Source organism: Perognathus longimembris, chromosome 8, assembly GCF_023159225.1.
Source record: "Perognathus longimembris pacificus isolate PPM17 chromosome 8, ASM2315922v1, whole genome shotgun sequence".
NCBI lineage: Eukaryota > Metazoa > Chordata > Mammalia > Rodentia > Heteromyidae > Perognathus > Perognathus longimembris.
The window spans coordinates 19,598,833-19,617,065 of record NC_063168.1 but is presented as its reverse complement, the minus strand read 5'-3'; the positions used below and the strand labels follow the sequence as shown (position 1 = coordinate 19,617,065).

At 35.4% G+C, this 18,233-nt stretch overlaps 1 protein-coding gene across 4 annotated transcripts in view; it reads left to right on the top strand.

Moving 5' to 3' along the window:
- Positions 1 to 18,233, top strand: part of Vps54 (VPS54 subunit of GARP complex) — a 77,058-nt gene that overhangs the window by 43,633 nt on the left and 15,192 nt on the right. For all 4 annotated transcript variants that reach the window (XR_007211842.1, XM_048352607.1, XM_048352606.1 and 1 more), the window contains exons 10-16: positions 1,639 to 1,694; positions 4,089 to 4,185; positions 4,929 to 5,266; positions 9,280 to 9,409; positions 10,511 to 10,692; positions 11,268 to 11,380; positions 14,562 to 14,625. Coding sequence is in view for 3 of the 4 variants with exons in the window: in XM_048352607.1 (XP_048208564.1) it covers positions 1,639 to 1,694; positions 4,089 to 4,185; positions 4,929 to 5,266; positions 9,280 to 9,409; positions 10,511 to 10,692; positions 11,268 to 11,380; positions 14,562 to 14,625 (980 nt within the window). In the remaining variant the exon portion in view is untranslated. The remainder of the gene's footprint in view (positions 1 to 1,638; positions 1,695 to 4,088; positions 4,186 to 4,928; positions 5,267 to 9,279; positions 9,410 to 10,510; positions 10,693 to 11,267; positions 11,381 to 14,561; positions 14,626 to 18,233) is intronic.

Here is an 18,233-nt window from a genome sequence, read left to right as displayed (position 1 = left end):
TTCTTCATTGGTCATATTAACAGTATTTTCTTAGATTAATTTCCAAAGTGGAATTAACTGGTCAGAGAGTGAAATAATTTTTTAAGTTGTTTAATACATAGAACTGAATTGCTGTCTAAAAAGACTTTCCAAGTTTTATGCTCACCAACACTAGATAAATGTTCGTTTCTTTTTAACACTTAATGATAAGAAACTAGGATTTTAAATGGAAATAGATGTATTGTTTAGTTTTTCATGATTTTCATTGAAGTTCAGTTTTTCTATATGTAAAAGATAGTACAATTTTAAATGTGTTTATTAGGCTTAATTCATCATCATCCTTTTTTTTTTTCTTTTCATATTTTCTCTTGGTGCCCATATTGGGGTTTGAGTTCAGAGCCTCATGCTCTTAGCTTTTTCACTGAAGGTTGTGAGCCTTACTACACTTCCAGTTTTTTTCTCCCTTGTTAATTGAATGAAATAATCTCTTGGGTTTGTATGTCTGGGCTGGCTTTGAATTGGCATCCTCAGATCCCAGCTTTCTGAGTAGCTAGGATTACAGGTGTGAGCTACTGACATTCAGCTTTACCATTTTTATATTGAACATACATATAAGTTTTTAATGTTTATGTAAAAGTAAGCAAAAAAATTACCATCACCTTCTCCTATGTATCTGTCTCAAACACATTAAAACACTTTTTTTTAATTGGCATAAACACTTTGGAAAATTGTTGGCAACAGTTGGTAAATATACGTACATGTTACTATTCTTCATTTCAATTCCTAAGTATTCACCCAACAGAAATACTTAGATATATTCATCAAAATACAGTAGAATGTTCCTGGCAGCATTGTTATAATGAACTGGAATCATTCTAAATCCCATCATGAGTGGAAAGCATAAGTAGAACTAAATTATATTTGTATAGTGGACTATTACATAGGATGAGAATGAATGTGTTATTCAAAACTGCACACATAGATATTACAGAGCTAATGTAAAGCTAAAGAAGCCAGGCATACAAGTAAAGTTATATGCTTCCACTTCTGTAAAATTCAGATACAGGCAAAATTAATCTGTAGTTTAGAAACCAAGATAATAAAATCTTTTGCAATGAAGTAGTAACTGGGAAGGAAGAAGAGACAACATTTAATTTCATGAGCTGAATGAATTTGGGTTGAGCTGATGCATTCCATTTGTTAAAAATATTGCATTATAAACATAATGTTATAATTTTCTCTATGTATTTTTCTATAAAGTTTTAATTCTGACATTTTCCTGAAGTTTAAATACAAATCTTGTTTTAACTTTATAATTGTTGTATAGTACAAGGAAATGTGAATCTCCAATATGTGTGTATTGGAAAGACATTTTAATAGGGGCCATACTTAGTTTCTCTTAAATAATATAGTTCTACTTTCTCTAGTGCATGATTTTGAACAGCTTTTAATAAAATGACATTTTAATTGTTAGGTTTAAATGTATTATAAAATAGTTAATAGGGTAAGATAATGGTTTAGTATGTCAAACACTGAGTTAATATATAAGTCTGGAAAAATTATTGTACTGAGTGCTTTCTACCATACAAATGAAACATGGAATACTTAGGATTCTAAAAGCTATTAATTGAATTCTTTTGTTTTTCTTAAATTTTGCAGTGTGTGATTAATAAAGTTTCACAAATAGAAGATATAGACACAGATGTTGTTGTAAAGTAAGTATAAAGATATAGATTTGTTGGTTTTTGTCAGGAAAAGGATGACTCAAATTAGAATGATTTAAATAAGGAATTGTTTACTGAGTTTGGGGTAGCATGTAAAAAAAATCACATCTAACAATGAGATACTTGTAAGAGGTAAGGGAAAAGAGCAGTTAACAGAATTCAGGAGAAAGAGAGTAGAAATGAAAAACAGCTATGTCCTTGAGTAGGAGAAAAGTCATCAGCCTGAGGTTAGGTAATCCTTAGGAAGGGAACCGGAGGAATAAGTACAACAGGATAGCTCGTCCTATCTGCAGGAGTCCCGTTCCAAGACCACCATATAAAACTGAATCTTACATATGCAATGTTTTTGTTTTGTTTTACTATATATCTTGTAGCATTGCCACATAGTGACAAAATTATTCTGCCCTTAAATGTTTCTGGTGCCTCCTTTTGTATCACAACTCTTAGACTCTGGGGCCATTATTATATATAATGGAAGTTACTTGGACTAAAACATCAAGATACTGAGACAGTTGATCTGATAACAGATAGGTACTAAGCGACTAATGATCAGGTTACATATACAACAGGTCAAATTTATTTCCTGGGTGGGAAGAAGCAGGCATCGTACTATTCAGAATAGCACACAGTTTGAAAAACTCTTAAATTGTTTGTTTCTGGGCTTTTGAAATTTAATATCTTGGACCATATTGAGTGTAGGTTACTCTACAGAATATAAAATTGGATGAGGGAAGGTGATTGTATTTTCTTCTTCCAGTCTTTACGAATGTAGACTGCTCATTGGTCAAGCCCTGAAGGTTGGCCTCCCAAGACAAAGAGGATGGGTGGGAGAGAGAGAGAAGGAAGATAGGAAGCAGGGGTTGTTGAAGATTATTAATTATAGTGGGATAGGAGATAATTTAATTTATTTAGCTATAATTAAAAATGAGCTCAAATTTATTTTTGAATTGCCCGTATTTCACTTTTGAAATTCCTAATCTATTATTTTGAGTAGTATTAAGTGCTTTGTGACTCTCATGTAGATATCTAAACTTGCCTAAGATATGAATGATGATGTGGAAATTGAAATTTCTCTAGGACAAACTCACAGAATAGGAGATTGTGGAATTTTAATTTCTGTATTATTGCCTAGTGCTGGGTGGTGGCAGCTCACGCCTGTAATCCTAGCTGTTCAGGAGGTTGAGATCAGAGGATCTGTCCAAAGTCAACTGGGGCAGGAAAGTCTATGATACTCTTCATCTCCAATTAACCACCAGAAAACTGGAAGTGATGCTGTGCCACAAAGTGGTAGAATGCTAGCCTTGAGCGAGAAAGCTAAGGGATAATGTCCAGGCCTTGAGTTCAAATCTCACAATCAAAACAAACAAACAGTATACATGTATACATAGATGCACATATAGTTGCTTGGTGAAAACTTGATTTCAGAATTAAGTTGAAGCACTGTAGTAAAGGTGTTGCTGTTGGGAGTTGGAGAACATGTCATTAGCACTCTGTTAGGGCCAGTGGACATGAGTTTTAGTGACTCTTCTTGTCAATTTAATTAGAGAATTTACTATCTAATACAGAGTAATTTTTAATAGAGTAAACCCTTGGATGCCACAGTATTTATTAAAAATTTAAAGTGATAAGTCATTTTAGTACTGTAAAGTATATGGGGTTCTATTTTTAATCAGTCTGCTTCATCTTTGGAGTTGCTTATTAGTGTTGACTATCAATAATAATGGTTTATACAAAACATTAAAAATTACAATGCATTGCTCTAAGTACTTTTTATCAACCTATTCAATATTTACAACAACCACATGAGATAGATTCTATTGCTTTCCCCATGTTAAGATGAGAAAATTGGAGTGTGGAAGAGCTGTCACGACAGAGTTGTTCAGCTAGTAATCCTAATAAACATTTAGAATTTTTCTCTCACTTGTGGCAAAGTATATACTTTTTACTTTCTAGTTAGAAAAGTAGGTTATTAACTTTGTTGAGGGAGATGCTATGTTCTTATTTTTAATTACAGAAGATGTCCTTACTCTTAACCAAAACTGATAAATGTTTTTCTGTCAACATAGCACATTCACATGGGATCAAATGTATGCTTGTGTATGCTTAGACTTAAAGATATTTAAATAAGTAGGAGTTGATTAGTAATTGACCAGCTCAAAGATTCTATTAGAGTTGGATAAAATGTTATTATTATAAAACTTTAATATTTTTCTAAAAATTATAATAAAATATGTTTAAATGTTATAAAAATTTCTATTTTATTTACATTGTATAGATTTTTCTCATATAAATTTAATCATATTTAATAGTGTTTCTTCCAGTTTAAAGATACTTTGGATTGGTCCAGAGATGATCATTATTTTTGTTTAAATTATTGTTTTTTAGGCTTGCAGATCAGATGAGAATGTTGAATTTCCCTCAGTGGTTTGACTTATTAAAGGATATTTTCTCTAAGTTTACAATTTTCCTGCAGAGAGTTAAGGTAAGACTATCTTATCATTTTGTCCAAGAGGAAGGTGCCGAGGACGATAGGAACAATCTTGGAGTGTTAGTACAAAAAGAACCAGAATGTCTAGAATAGTGACTAAATAGCCGAGAGGCGGTATGAAATAAGAGCTGGGAAAGGCCTCAGCATGCTAAGGAATGTGAATTGTTATTCTTTGAGGCAGCCATATCAACTATTAGGATTCTTTAGGTAAGTTATGAATGTATAATATAGCCGATTTAAGAGGTGAGAGAAGTTATGTAATACAGTTTTGGGAGATTTTCACTTTAAAAAAAATCAGTGAAATCGCTTTAGTGATTTTTATTTTTTATTTTTTTATGTTTTGGCCAGTCCTGGGCCTTGGACTCAGGGCCTGAGCACTGTCCCTGGCTTCTTTTTGCTCAAGGCTAGCACTCTGCCACCTGAGCCACAGTGCCCCCTTCTGGCCGTTTTCCATATATGTGGTGCTGGGGAATCGAACTGAGAGCTTCATGTGTAGGAGGCAAGTGCTCTTGCCACTAGGCCATATTCTCAGCCCGCTTTAGTGATTTTTAACAGATCACTTTTACCATGAAATGAAATATTAGTAGAAATTCTGCCATATATATAACCTTGTCTCCTTTATTATCATTGATCTTTAGAATTATGTGCACAGAATTCACTTTAAAGAACTTCAAGTGCAAGCAGTTTTAAATCCTTTAAAAATGTATCCCTTTTTTTCCTTTTTCTTTTTTTGGTAGGCCACATTGAATATAATTCACAGTGTTGTTCTCTCAGTTCTTGACAAAAACCAAAGGGCTAGAGAGCTGGAGGAGATTTCCCAGCAGAAGAATGCTGCAAAAGACAATTCATTGGACACAGAGGTGGCTTATTTAACCCATGAAGGCATGTTTATAAGTGATGCATTCAGTGAGGGTGAATTAGCACCTTCAGTAGTTGACACTACCTCTCAAAGAAATGCGTCTCCAAATAGTGAGCCCTGCAGCAGTGATTCAGTATCTGAACCTGAATGTACTACTGATTCTTCATCCAGCAAAGAACAGACATCGTCATCTACTCCAGGAGGTGTGGATATTATGTGAGTATGGCAGCTGTTACAGAAAGAGAAGACAATGAATCATCTTATGCAGTTTACTCAGAACCCATCTAAACTTTTGTCTTGGAACTCTAACAAAAGTATATTAATTTTATGAAACATATATCCTTTTGAAAATGTGTGAGAAGTATACAGGCAAGCATTGAAGCTAGTGGAGAAATTATAGAATTTTAAGGATGAAAAAGATTATTTACCAAATTGTCTAATTAATTAAATACTTCATTTAATAGCTGGTGCTCAGACCACTTAGATGATTTAGTTACTAGGACAGAAGTAATTTTGCTTTGGTCATTTTTGTTTGGTTTTGCTTTTTGGTATTGGAGTATGAGCAAAGGACCTGCACTTTCCAGGAGGCCCACCCTGCCTTCATGACCACACCCCTTGTTGCTATAGTTGTATATTTTTTGTAAAGGTGATGTGCAGAGGGTATAGTTATTTTTTGAGTAGGGTCTCACATTTATACACAGGCAAGTCTGAATCTGAATCTTTATCTTTGTGTTTGTGCTTCTCTTGTAGCTGAGATAATGGCTTATTTTTTTTCAAAAAAAAAGTTTTAGAAGTTCAAGAGGAAGGTGCTGAGTGTGTCAAGGCTTAGAGTCCTATATAATTTATCATGTCCTAGTGTATTTCAAGCCTAGCTTCTGCCTATGAGAGAAAACACGCACTGCTTGTCTCTCCGAGCTTGACTTACCACACTTACCGTGATTTATTCTAGGGCCATCCATTTCTTTGCAAATGACAGAATATTATTCTAAATCCCATTGTGTATAGGAACCACATTTATTTGATCCACTCATTTATTGTAGGACATTTGGGCTGTTTCCATAACTTGGCTACTGTGAATAGTGCAGCAGTGAACATGGCTGTGCATGTGCAGGTGTCTTTATTGTATCCTGATCCTGATGTTCTGGGTAGATGCCCAGGAGTGGTATCTATGTTTAGTTTTTTGAGGAATCTCCAGGCTGCTGTTTAGAGTGATTGTACTCGTTTACATTCCCACCAACAGTGCACATCTATGGCAACACTTATGGTTGCAATTCACAATGTTGGCCAAGCTAATAGTTGAGATGAGATCTCAGAGTTGTTTTGATTGCATTTCTTTTTTTTTTTTTGTTTTGGCCAGTCCTGGGCCTTGGACTCAGGGCCTGAGCACTGTCCCTGGCTTCTTCCAGCTCAAGGCTAGCACTCTGCCACTTGAGCCACAGTGCCACTTCTGGCCGTTTTCTGTATATGTGGTGCTGGGGAATCGAACCCAGGGCCTCATGTATACGAGGCAAGCTCTCTTGCCACTAGGCCATATCCCCAGCCCCTTGATTGCATTTCTTTATGGGATGGAATGATGAACATTTTTCATCCTGTGTTTCTTTGCCATTCTTATCTCTTTGAGAAGTCTCTTCTTAGCTCCTTTGCCCACTTAGTGATTGGATTATTAGGTTTGGTGGGGTTTAGTTTCTTGAGCAAGAAGTCTTTGCATATTTTGGATATTAGGTCTTTGGATGACACCTTTTTTTTTTTAATTGGTTGAGAGGAGAACTGTGAACTTTATGCCCAAGCTGTCTTTGAATCATGATTCTCCTGATTTCTGCATCCCAAATAGCTAGAATTTCATGTAAAATCATTGTGTTCGGCTGTTTTATATTTTTTGTATTAGGGGAACTTGGTTTTCAAAAGATGTGGATTTCCGAATGGATCACAGTTTAAAAATATTATTGTCTTAAAAATCACTTTGTTTTAAAATTACTTCACATTTTTCAGAAAATTGGCCATAATACTGCAAAACATTTCTAGAATCCTTTATGTAGATTCTCCAATTGTTTCCAGTTTTCTGTTTTGCCTGTGTCTCCCTCCTTGTTTCTCTTTCCCTCCCTCTTCTCTTTCTTAGTCTCTCACCTTAAAACATTTCTGAATCATTTGGCAGTAGTGTTAGAGACCTGTTGCCAAATGACCCAAACTCTATCCCATGTTTATTTCCTTTTATTTTTGTCGAGTCCTGGGGCTTGGACTCAGGGCCTAAGCACTGTCTCTGGCTTCTTTTTGCTCAAGGCTAGCACTCTACCTTTTGAGCTACAGCGCCACTTCCAGCCTTTTCAGTTTATGTGGTGCTGAGGAATTGAACCCAGGGCTTCATGCATACTAGGCAAGCACTCTACTGCTAAGCCACGTTCCCAGCTCTATCATGCTGTCTCTGAGCTCTTTTGCTTAAGGCTAGTACTCTATTACCTTAGCCATAGCTTCTCCTCTAGTTTTTGGTAGTTAATTGAAAATGAAAGTCTCACGCACTTTGCTGCCCAGGTTGCCTTCAAACTGTGGTCCTCAGCTAGGATTACAAATTTGAGCCACCAGCACCCAGCTATTATTTGGGTTCATTTATTTTTGCTCCCCCCCCCAATAAAATGAAAGTTTGAGGCAAATAAATTTAAAAATCTTTTTAAAAGCAAAGTGACAACAAATTAAATTTACTAACGAATACTTTCCAGCTCTTTGGATAAAGTCATCTTTTTAAAAGCTTTACTTTTGTTTATTTGCTATCTTCTGTTTATTTCTCTTAAATTAATAGCATATTGCCAAGAGTTTAAATTTTAGCAGCCCTTTAGAAAATAAAACTATTTCAGTAGAAAGTTTGAACCTTGAAATTTAAGCAGATATTTTTATGGGAGCTGGTATTGAATACTACCAGACTGTTTTTATTGAAGTAAGTGATGGAGCAGAGGAAACACAGTCAATTATAGATGGACTAATTTTGGATTCTAGTCCTGCCCTCTTAACTTGTGACCATGGGTAGGGTACTTAAAAAAAGTTTTTAAGATTTAGTGTCCTCATTTGTAAATAGCCATTACCTATCCAGGCTGAATACTTTAAGAACATCATTGCTTCTATTAGTTTTAAAATATCAGTTAATAAGTTAGTGATATTATAAAGATCACAGGTAATACCTTTAGAGTGGTGACTTGCTTCAAATTTATGTTGTACAGATATATCAGAGCCTTTTGCATATTTTGAAACATCTTAGTTCAGCTGAAAGGGAGGAAAAATGACATTAAGGCACTTAGCTTATAGTAACACAGCTGGTAGCATGGAATCACTAGTCTTTTATATGCCCCTGGGGCAAATGTTTTAAACACAGCCTTCAAAATCGAAAACAGTATATTCTGTTTGGTTACAACTTCCTTGAAGGAATGAACCTAGTGTGTTCATGTCCAGTCCCAGCATATACTATCAGTAAGCTATTAAGTGATGTATGTAATGATGTATTACATGTGGTATAATATGAAGTCATTCATATTTATAAGTAAAAAGAGGACTTCTTTGTCATAAACTGACATTCCTTCTTGCTTCCTCTTCCTACTGTGTCATGCAGATGCCTTGCCATAGCTATCACTTTGTGCTGAACCTCTCAAAATTATTTTTTGCTAATATCTGCCAATTTTTCAATGAATATGATTATGTATTAAATATATTACAACAGACTTGGGTGCTGGTGGTTCACACCTGTAATTTGAGTTGCATAGAAGGTAAGATCTTAGAGGATCCCCGTTTTACAGTAGCCAAGGGAACAAAGTTCCTGAGACTTTATCTGAAAGGAAGAAGGTAGACATGGTTGCAGACACCTGTCATCTTAGCCAGGATGGAAAGTATAAAATAGGTTATAGTCCAGGCATAGATCTGGGCAAGAAAAAGAGATCTTAACCAGTACAAAAAAAGAGATGAAGATGTGGCCCCAGCGGTAAGCTATCTACCTGGCAAGTATTACTCAGAAGCAACTGCAAACACACACACACACACACACACGCACACACGCACACGATAACGAGAGAAAAAATTATAAAATTTTAGTAAAATATATATTTGAGTTATGTTTAATTGATGTTCCATCATTATAAAGTATTTGCTACATCACAGTTTTTCCTCAAATCTGTATGTTTTCATTGATACATCACCTGTGAAAAGTACTGTGTTTTCAGTTATCCCTTACTAAATCCTTTTATCATTTTTAGGACCAGTGAAGACATGAAATTAACTGACTTAGAGCTAGGAAAGCTGGCAAATAATATCCAAGAGTTATTGTACAGTGCCTCAGATACATGTCATGATCGAGCTGTCAAATTTCTTATGTCAAGAGCAAAGGTATTTTCATAAAGCTTTAGCTATTTTACTTTTATACATAGTGTAATTATTTTAGAGGTCTGCAGTCTTTGCATGTATCTCTATGTTCCCCATAGTGTGTATTATACTTTGAACACAATACAATTAATAGCATTACTGGTGTGTCTGAGGGAGCTGTTGAAATAAAAGAAATAGGATACACTGGGCATTGTAGCATGTACCTTGTAATTCCAAGCACTTGGGGGGCAAAGAACAGGAGCATCAGGGTTTGAGAACAGCCTGGCAGAAAGTTTAGCAAGACCTCTTTCTCTACCAATAGCTGGCATGGGAGGTGAGTGCACCTGTCCGGTACTCAGAAAGCATAAATAGGACGAGTGTGGTATAGGCTGGCCTAGTCAAAAGGGAGAGACTGTCCCAAAGTAAAGCAGGAAAGGCTAGAGGTATAATTCAAGTGGTAGAGAGCCTGCTTAGCAAGCGTAAGGCTCTGAATTCAAACTATAGTACCACTGAAAACAAGAAAAGAAGTAGGACAAATCACATTATTTTCAGCTAAATGAGTAAAGGAATTATTTTAATATATATTCCTTAATAATTTGAATCTAATATTCTAATTTATATGTGTATACATACATGTTTATATATAGAAATAGCCAAATTAGTTATTGTATGATAATTCATTTGAGTTACTTTTTTTTTTGGCCAGTCCTGGGCCTTGGACTCAGGGCCCGAGCACCGTCCCTGGCTTCTTCCCGCTCAAGGCTAGCACTCTGCCACTTGAGCCACAGCGCCACTTCTGGCCGTTTTCTGTATATGTGGTGCTGGGGAATCGAACCTAGGGCCTCGTGTATCCGAGGCAGGCACTCTTGCCACTAGGCTATATCCCCAGCCCTTGAGTTACTTTTTTAGTTATGAAGGTATCAGAATCAAATTTAAGTAAATTCAGCTTTTCATGTCCAACTTTTAGGGGTTTGAGGTATTGGGAAATTTAATTTAAAATAATAGTTATTCTTAATATATATAATTAATATGAAGAGAATATAGTTAATGTTAACATTTATTCAGCTTATCCATATTTAGTGTTATACTCTGTGTCATAATTTTTGTCTTATTTTTAAAACTTAGGATGGTTTTCTTGAGAAGCTAAATTCCATGGAATTCATAACTCTCTCTAGATTAATGGAAACATTCATTGCAGACACTGAACAGGTCTGTGGAAGAAAAAGCACATCATTACTTGGAGCACTTCAGAGCCAAGCTAATAAATTTGTAAATAGGTTTCATGAAGAAAGAAAAACCAAACTCAGGTATCATGCCCATTCATTCTTTGGGTTTTGCTTCCTTTATGTAGCATAGTTTTATTTTTAAAAGAAAAATTAACTCACTAGTTGAATTCCTGTTTTTGTTTTTTTAATTAAGGCAGAATGTGAAACTAAAATGATATTTCTTAACCTCCAAATGGAGTTAGAATGTATACTTCTATTACCGTACTTATCAGGAAGAACATTAATGCTTTATCACTCAAGTAAATTCATTTCCTCACTCTTCTTGGTTAGTCTAGGAGATAAAACACGTTCTAAATTGTTACTGTCCATGAATGGCTTCAATTTCATAAGGTGTGAGCATTTAAAAAATACTATTATTCACCAAAGAAAACGTTATTAAGCTGAGTTAAGTTAATGCCTGTAACCCTAGCCTAATCCTGGAACAGGAGAATCCTGAGGTCGAGACTAGTCAGGGAGACTATTCCTCAAAACACCAAAAAAACCCAAAAACAACCCTACCCCCCAGAAAAAACAACAAAAAAAAAAAACCAGAAGAGAAGAAAGTATTTTTGAAATATTATGAAAGTGTACTTTCCTTTCCTCTTACTTTTAAATAGCCTTCTCTTAGACAATGAGCGCTGGAAGCAAGCTGATGTTCCTGCAGAATTTCAAGATCTTGTTGATGCTATATCAGATGGAAAGATTTCTTTACCCGAAAAAAAAACAGGAGGTATGTGTTTCTTTTACATGCTATCTTTCAGTATTATTTATTGTACATGAATGCTAAATTTTGAAATTATATTTTATTACTCTTAAATAGTTGTACAAAGGAGTTATACCATTCAATTACTCAGTTTGTAATTCATCTTTCTGTCACTCCTTCCATCATTGTCCCTATATCCCTCAACCCAGTCCCTCCTCAATTTCCTAGTTTGGATCTGCACTAAATATTATTACTGCATTCGCCCTTCCTCTCTTCAGTCATCTATCCTCGTCCTTTTGATTCCCCTTCTCTTCAAGTGCCACATTCTTGGTATTCATTTTATTAGACTGTTTTTCTAAGGAATTGTACTATTTGAATTCTCCATTGCATATACCATATTGGGTTATACATTCATATACACTCTCATGCAACCTTGTATATGTTTACTTGTGCATTTATAAATTAATTCTCATTTCTACATGAGAGAGAAAATAATGTATCCTTTGTCTCTCTGGGCCTCACTTAACACAATTGTTTTCAATTCCATCCTTGTCTTTGCAGATGATGTAATATTCTTCCTAATTATTAATAAAATTCCATTATGTATGCCACATTTTCCTGACTCAGCCATCCATCTACGGATATCTGGCTGTTTCCATCCCTGAGCTATGGTGAACAGTATATCAGTGAACATAGTTTTTCAAGTGGCTTTACTGTATCCTGATTTCTAATCTTTTGAATAAATGTCCAAGAGTGATATTGCAGGATCTTAGGATAATTCTGTTTTTAGCTTTTTGAGGGATCTCCAAACTGCTTTCCAGAGTGATTGAACATTTCTATCAATGTGTTAGGGTTCCTTCCCCCATATCGATCTGTTATTGTTTGTAGTCTTGTTGAAGGCCATTCTAACTGGGGTGAGATGGAATCTCAGTGTTTTTATTTCTATTTCCTTTGTGGTGGGAGGTGTTGAACATGTCTTCATTTGTCTCTGTCATTTTTACTTCTTCTGGGAAGTTTATTTAGCTCATTTTATTTGCCCATTTGTTAATTAAACTTAGTTCTTTGAGCTTTTTGTTTATTGCAGCTGTTAGGTTTGTTGTATAGCTGGAAAATATGTTCTCCCATTCTGTAGGCTGTCTTTTTAGCTTAATATTTCCTTTGCCATGCAGAAACTTCTGAGTTCTATGTAATCCCGCTTGTCAATTCTTTGATTTACTGAGCCCCAAAACTTTACTCAGAAAAATCCATAGTTCCAGTTCTTACATTGAGGCCCTTGATCCATTTTGAATTGATGTTGGTACAGGTGACAGCTAGGGAACCAATTTCAGTTTTCTACTTATGCATATCCAATCCTCCAATCACCATTTATGTTCTCTTTTTAATCATCTTATTTTTTGGTTCCTTTACCAAATAGTAGATGGCTGTAGGTCTTTGGGCTTACGTCTTGAGTTTTCAATTCTGTACCATTGGTCATTGGGTCTGTTTTTGTGCCAGGACCACACACTAAGATTACAAATTGTTTTCTTCATGTTAAATAAATGGTCACTATTTGAATTTTTTCTCTTGTATCATAGTTGCATTTTTTGCAAATGTATACAATTTAAAATTGTTTCTGTGGAAAAATGTTACACTTTCATTAGCTACAAAACTTTGAAGTAATGCAACTTCCTTCTCTCAAAAATATTTCAGAACTTCACAATGCTAAAATGTACTGCAAAAAAACTGCACTTATCCCCAAACCAGACTCAACTGAAAAGAATTATAGACCAATTTCTTTGAACACTGATGCAAAGCTCCTTAATAATTCAACTAATTTAAAAAATCATGCAAAACAACCAAGTAGGATTCATCCTAGAGACAAAAGTCTTGCTCAATAAATGAATAAATTACTGTAATACAACACATCAACAGAACCAAAGAGGGGAATCACATGATCATCTCAATATATGTAGAAAATGCCTTTGACAAAATCCAGTATCTTTTTATGGTAAAAGCTCTGGAGAAACTAGGAATACTTGGACTGTTCCTCAAAATAACAAAGGCTGTTTACAACAAACCTACAGTCAACATCATACTAAATGATGAAAAACTAAAACCGTCTCTTAAATGAGAAACAAGAAAAGGATTTCTACTTTCTCCACTCCTTTTCAATATAGTACTGAAATTCCTAGACAAAACAATAAAGCAAAAGAAAGACATAAGGGAGATCCAAATAGGGAATAAAGAAGTCAAACTATTCCTATTTGCAGATGACATGACCCTAACTCTAAAAGACTCTAGAGACTCTACTCCCAAGCTCCTAAAGCTTACAAATAACTTCAGCAAAGTAGCGAGGTATAAAATCACTCCACAAAAATAAGAAACCTACTCACTGCCTTATGTATGAAACTTTAACCCCTCTACACATCATTTTGGCAATCAATCAATCAATATTTTTAAAAATCAATAGCTTTTCTGTACTCCAACAATGGGAAGATCTAGAGTGAAATCAGGAAAGCAAATCTATTTGCAATAATCTAAAAAGAAAAAAAAAAGCCTAGGAAGCAACTTAACCAAGGAAGTGAAGGACCTCTACAATAAAAACTATAAAATTTTGAAGAAAGCAAGTCAAGAAGACATTAGGAAGTAGAAAGACCTGGATTGCCAGAACATGGTGAAAATGACAATACTGACTAAGGCAATCTACAAAGGAATACCAATCAAAACACCAATGTCATTCTCCAACAGAAAACAATTCAAAAATTTCAATGGAACCACAAAGCCCTCAAATCACAAAAGCAATCCTGGGCAAAAAACTCACAACAACAACAAAACAAACAAACAAAAACCAGCAATGAAAGTATACCAATTCTAGACCAAGAAACTCAACTACTACTGTTTAACATATCTAAGAGGATTCCAATTCAAGCAAACTATTTTCTTATGCACTGTGCTATATTGTTTTTCGGTAATGTACAGAATGTTAAATACTTGACCCAAGATCATGCATCTAGTGATTGGCAATTCTGGGACTCAAATCTAAACCTAATTTCAAACCCAATATGCTTTATTTACTATGTTACATTACTTTTCACAAAGTAGATATTTAATTTCTGAAGTGAAATTATTCCAGGCTCTAAATTAAAACGGTTATATTTAGTTTTTTCTCCATTATTTTGTTTGATCATGTTTACCCATTTCTTTCTTATTTATTTGCTTTATTCTCTAGCTACAGAAGAAAGGAAGCCAGCTGAAGTTCTCATTGTAGAGGGACAACAGTATGCTGTTGTTGGGTGAGTCACATTTTTTTTTAATTAGTTGAGTCCATTATAAAGTCTTCCCTCTTGAAGTGAATTGGAAATTTTGATTAGCCATTTTAAGTCTTATGAAGTATTTAAAGGAAATTTAATAGAGTCCCTTTTATTATGTAGTGGGGCTTTTTTTTATTACGAACTACACTGATTTTAACAAAGAGCATGATTTTTCTTATACTATAAGAAATGCAGATAGTCCCAAAGTGACATAGTGGCTGCATGATTTTGTTACCATCCTAAACTCTTATTGTGAGTGTGGTTTTTGTTTTTGTTTTTCCCCAGCAATATTAAGGTTTGAACTTAAGGCCTGTGCTTGCTAAGCATGTGCTCTACCACTTGGGCTGTCGTACCTCACGTATGTTTGTTTGTTTACACCTTTCTTAATATGAAGTATATAACTTAGTAATTTTAAGTTTTGGGCCCCAGAGCCCATAATATATATAATAGTTGGATATGTAGAATCATTTTGAAAATTAAACAAGTATTGCTGTAAGGCATTTAACGTAATTCTAGCACACAGTACTGGTGGTTATTTTTATTATTACCTTTTTAGTCATTGATCTTTTATTCTCCCAAGAATAAACATACCTTAAACAAGTTAATTGCAAACCATAATAATTCTAGTAACCCTAGCTACTCAAGAGGCTGGGATCTGAAGATGATTGTGGTTTGAAGCCAGCCACCTGGGCAGGAAAGTCAGTGAGACTATCTTTGCCAAGTAACCACCAGAAAAACAGAAGTGGGAGAGCACTAGTCTTGAGTCTTGAGTGAAAGATAAGTTCATGGACAGTGCCCAGGCCCAGAGTTCAAGCCCCACACCTGACAAAGAAAAAAAGTATCTTCATATTCTTTTCAAGACTTTTTTGAAGAAAAAATTCTTTAAGACAGGCTCTCGGGGCTGGGGATATAGCCTAGTGGCAAGAGTGCCTGCCTCGGATACACGAGGCCCTAGGTTCAATTCCCCAGCACCACATATACAGAAAACGGCCAGAAGCGGCGCTGTGGCTCAAGTGGCGGAGTGCTAGCCTTGAGTGGGAAGAAGCCAGGGACAGTGCTCAGGCCCTGAGTCCAAGGCCCAGGACTGGCCAAAAAAAAAAAAAAAGACAGGCTCTCATAGCCAGGCTGGCCTTGGAATTTATTACATAATCTAGGTATACTTCAATCTCATATCTTCCTGCCTTAACATCCTAAGTGCTATAATTGTAGATGTGCACACCCAGTTTTAATAGCACTGTATAGTTTAAGTACTTTCATGTGTATGATCTCATTTGATCCTTACCACCAGTTTATGAAATACACATTTAGGGATTATTGTTTCCTTTTGACAGTTAAGTGATTTGAAGCTTAGAAGGTTAAATGGTTAACACAAAGTAATCCAAATGGAGTCAGGATTGGAGTCCTTGGTCTCATTATCAATACATACATCAGCTTTAATTTCATTTTTATTTTTTGCTTCTTGTCATTGAAGTAGCCACCACTCCAGGAAGAAAGTAACTCCATGTGCCTCTTATCCTGGCACTAACCAACAATATTATAGAATTATTTTTATAATTGTTTTTATCAAGGTGATGTACAGAGGGGTTACAATTACATAAGTCAGGTAAAGAGTACAATTCTTTTTGGACATTTCACACCTTCTCTTTCTTCTCTCAGTTTTTCCCTCCCATCCCACAATGGGTGGCCATTGTATAGTTCATTTTCCATATAGTGCCCAGTGAGTACATTTGTTCACTCTTTGTTCTTCCATTTCTGTGCCTCCCGAGCTTATACTCCCAAAGACATAAACAAAACAACAACAACAAAAAACAGAACAAAAGGGAAAGAAAACGAAAATTGAAAAAGCATCTCATTTTCATTTCCTGGCATTCCTTTTGATGTCCTTTTATATGATCAGATGCACATAGGCATTGTGCCTTTGTGTTTCTCTCCAAAGAATATCCTCTTTTGGACTGAAGGTGTATAATTTTAGGTGTTGTGTTTAGGTCTATCTATTTTGAATTAAGTTTTTCATGTGGTTACCTAGCTCAATTAAATACCAAATGACATTTTGTAAGTGGAAAGAGATTTAGTTTTAGAAGTTCAAGAGGAAGGTGCTGAGTGTGTGAAGGCCTAGAGTCCTATATAATTTATCATGTTCTAGTGTATTTCAAGCCTAGCTTCCGCATGTGAGAGAAAATACGCACTGCTTGTCTCTCCAAGCTTGGCTTACCGCACTTAACATGATTTATTCTAGGGCCATCCATTTCTTTGCAAATGACAGAATATTCTTTCTAACAGCTGTGTATAATCCCATTGTGTATATGAACCACATTTATTGGACCCACTCATCTATTGTAGGACATGTGGGCTCTTTCCGTAACTTGGCTATTGTGAATAGTGCAGCAGTGAACATGGCTGTGCATGTGCCAGGTGTTTTTATGGTATCCTGATCCTGATGTTCTGGGTAGATGCCCAGGGGTGGTATCTATGTTTAGTTTTTTGAGGAACATCCAGGCTGCTGTTTAGAGTGATTGTACTTGTTTACATTCTCACCAACAGTGCACATCCCTACCGGCATTTGAAATCCCTACCATACATCCCTACCAACATTGAAATTCACAATGTTGGCCATTCTAACTGGGTTGAGATGAGATCGCAGAGTTGTTTTGATTTGTATTTCTTAATGGGCAAGAATGATGAACATTTCATCATGTATTTCTTTACCATTCTTATCTTAGAAGTCTCTTCTTATTAGCTCCTTTGCCCACTTTGTGATTGGTTTATTAGCTTTGGTAGGAGTTCGGTTGAGCTCCTTGTGTATTTCGGATATTAGGCCTTTGTCTAATGTTGGTGAAAATCTCCTTGTCTTATTTCTTTATGTATCTTTTTTCTTGGTTAGATTCTGAGTTTTCCATAGGTAGAGAATCATGTCTTACCATTTTTATTTTCTAACCACATAATAAACACCTAAAAAGTGTGTGTACAATTGAATCTTTTTTCCTCAATCTGTATTCAGCTGTCAAAAGTATATACAGAACTACAGCTGCCTATCTTTTCTCTTCTATAGTTGTTCATTTGTTTCTGTTAGGGCAAAGCTCTTCTCAGCCTCCTTATAATCTTACCCCTGCAATATACTCATGATTTCCTTCCTTAACTGTTAACTATCCATTAATGGGTTCTGCTTCATGTGCTTAAATGGAAGTGGTTCTCTTTGGCCATTTGGTTTTCTGACTTCAGGCTAATTGAACAATATTCTGAACTCGTTGAATTAAGGGGAACTGTTCTATCATCCAAGGGAAGAATATAAAATCCATGCAGTGCGCTTATGTCAATTAGAGCGGGCTCTAGAAGTGTGTGTGTGGAGTAATACATGGCCTCTCCATGGCATAATATATGGCCTGCCAAGTAAGCTGTTACAAAGGCTAGGTACTATCTGCAGGATATCTCTGCTTCCTGATATCCTGCAGACATTTGTAAAGCATTTACATGGTTTTCTCAGTTCTGAGCACTTAAATAAACTCAGCTATCCTATAATAGTTTCTTCTCCTTTAAATAAATTTTTCTTAATCTTCCAGTAGTGTGTCTTTTCAACTTGTGATGTTATTGAG